General features: G+C 49.5%; 1 protein-coding gene across 1 annotated transcript in view; it reads right to left on the reverse strand.

Moving 5' to 3' along the window:
• Wdr34 (WD repeat domain 34) overlaps positions 1 to 929 on the reverse strand; it is an 18,064-nt gene extending 17,135 nt beyond the window's left edge. Inside the window, exon 1 of the mRNA XM_021184569.2 lies at positions 739 to 929. Coding sequence (XP_021040228.1) covers positions 739 to 924 — 186 coding nt within the window. The 5' untranslated portion in view covers positions 925 to 929. The remainder of the gene's footprint in view (positions 1 to 738) is intronic.
• Positions 930 to 2,746: the final 1,817 nt, after the last annotated feature.

Here is a 2,746-nt window from a genome sequence, read left to right on the forward strand (position 1 = left end):
AGAGAAACCCTGTCTCGAAAAACCAAAAAAAAAAAAAGCAACAACAAAGGAACATAGAAACCCGTTCAAGCTAGCCCTCAAGGTATCTGACCATTTCAAAAACCAATAATGTCAAGTTGAAATGCCTAAAAACTGCCATTTACAAAAAAAAAAAAAAAAAAAAAAAAACCCTTCCAAAAAAGGCTCAGCTGGCAAGGGCACTTAGCCAAGCACCACACCCTGACTTGGATTCCCAGGCCCCTCGAGGTGCAAAGAGATAACAACCTTGTGCAAAGTTCTCCTCTGACCTCCACAGGCGCTGTGGCACGTGCACGATCCACCAAGTAAATTAACTACATGTCATTTAACAACAGCATGGGACCCCTAAGAGTTTTGTTGCCCTGGTTTGCTTTTGTTGTTGTTTGTTTTCGTTGGTTGGTTTCTTTCTCCTCTGAGACTGAAAAAAGGCTAACGCGAAAGCATCTGTGAGTTAAGTTTTTTCCTTAAAACATGAAAACACGCGGACCAGTGGTGGCGCACACCTTTAATCCCAACACTCGGGAAGCAGAGGCAGGCGGATTTCTGAGTTCGAGGCCAGCCTGGTCTACAGAGTGAGTTCCAGGACAGCCAGGGATACACAGAGAAACCCTGTCTCGAAAAAAAAAAACAAAAACAAAAACAAAAACAAAAAAACCGTGAAAACACAATGCGGCGCCAGGCCTTCCCGCCCGCGCTGCCATAGCGGGCCCGCGCCCTCACCGTCTCCCCGCGGATCCCCTGGACGCTCCTCCACTGCGAGGGCACGGACGCCACGCCCAGGGTCTCGTCCTGAAGAGGCGCCGGCCGCCCTCGCCCTTCGGCGACGCCAGCCCCGCCAGCAGCCAGGGCAGCAGCTCCAGCGCTTCCAACGCGCGGAAAATGCCTGGGCGACGCGCGCATTGTCATGGCGACGGTCCCGCCCTCTCGCGCCTGCGCCCTGGAACGTGACCTTAGTGGGTTCACCCCCACAAACGGAAGTCCGAAGAGAGGAAGTGAAGCGGTCGGCGCCGTTTTTGAACTGGTTACAGCATCGTCTTTAAGGCCCAGAAGAAAAATAATGAAGATGTTTATCAGCCAATACAACAAAACGGCAGCGGTTTGGGATTGCCCTATCCCCAGAGGCCATTTTGGGGTCCGGAACAGCTCTTCGTGGTATAAGGAAAAGAGCGGAAGTGAGGCGTGGACTCCAGGTTCAAAGATGGCGCTGAGCGGCCGAGCACAGAGACAGGACGGCCTGTGGCGGCCTAGTGGGCCATGCTGGTCCGGAGACCCTGCCGGGCTGGAAGCAGCCGACTACTCCAGAACCGTACTTTGCGCCGTTTGAGTTAGCGTCATTTCCAGTGAATGGAATGAAATGGATCATACACAGATCGAACGTGGAATTGAATGGATGGGAGGCCTAATAATAAATTTACATAAACAATAACAAATCAAATGCTTGTTAAATTAAAATTCGAGACTAACAACAGGAGATGATAGATGGCCCCAGGTTCAGTCCTCAACACACACGAAATGGGCACAACTACAAGTTAGTGCGTGCCTATTGTGTGTCAAGCCAAGCACCCAAAGGCTTATGTTTTTTGGGTTTTTGTTTGTTTGTTTTGTTTTTCGACACAGGGATTCTCGGTATAGCCCTGGCTGTCCTGGAACTCACTCTGTAGACCAGGCTGGCCTTGAACTCAGAAATCCGCCTGCCTCTGCCTCCCGAGTGCTGGGATTAATTAAACGCGTGCGCCACCACGCCCGGCAGAGGCTGTTGAATGAGTGTTTATCTTATTAAATCCTTAGCCTTCCGTGTGCTTGCTTGTTAGTTAGCTGGTTTACTTTTTGAAGTGCTGAGGTTGAACCCCGGGGCTTTCTGCATGCCAGCTCCTATGTTCTACCAATGAACTACCCCTATAGCTCAATTGTTATTACTCCTGTGCCTCTTGGATATGTTTACAGTCAGATAGGAAATCGTCCAAAGTCACCCAGTAAGATCTTACAGGTGGCCTGCCTGGTCCCCCAAACTAAGCCTGGAGCCTCTAGACAACCATCTGCTAGTTTAGGCCTCTGGGTCTATTTCCTCGTTTCTGAGACTAGGAAGCCTGCCATGGTCCTGTTCTCAGTGCACCACCCAGGGACAGGATCCCCCTCAGCAGAGCAGCCAAGGCCAGGAAGGCCGATTAGATTAGCAGCACTGGGAGGGATAATAAAAAGCCATAGAAGTCTTCCTAACACGGACTGCTTTGCAAACATCACCAAGGATTCCAAAAATCATACTCAGGACTCAAAGATTAAGAACACTGGCTGCTTGCTTTTCCAAGACACTCAGGTTCAATTCCCAGGACCCTTGTGGCAGCTAATAACTGTCTGCAAGTCCAGTTTCAGGGAGATTTGACATTCTTTCTGCCCTCTGAAAGCCCTAGACATGCACTTGACGTGCAGTCACACATGCAGGCAAAACATCCATAAACATAATAATAATAAGATTTTTTTTTTAAATCACACTAAAAAGCCCAAAGCTGTGAAAGTCCTGGAGTAACGTCTTAAAACAGGCTTGGAACCAACTATGTCCAGCTGAACTGGACAAAGAGGCTTAGAAGGGGCTTTCTTCACCTGGTCAAGGGAAAGGAGAGAGTTCAAGGCATCAAATTTGAAAAACAGCTTGCTGGGCAGTGGTGGCCACGCCTTTAATCCCAGCACTCTGGAGGCAGAGGCAGGTGAATTTCTGAGTTCTAGGCCAGCC

Source organism: Mus caroli, chromosome 2 (genome assembly GCF_900094665.2).
Source record: "Mus caroli chromosome 2, CAROLI_EIJ_v1.1, whole genome shotgun sequence".
NCBI classification, from domain to species: Eukaryota; Metazoa; Chordata; class Mammalia; order Rodentia; family Muridae; genus Mus; species Mus caroli.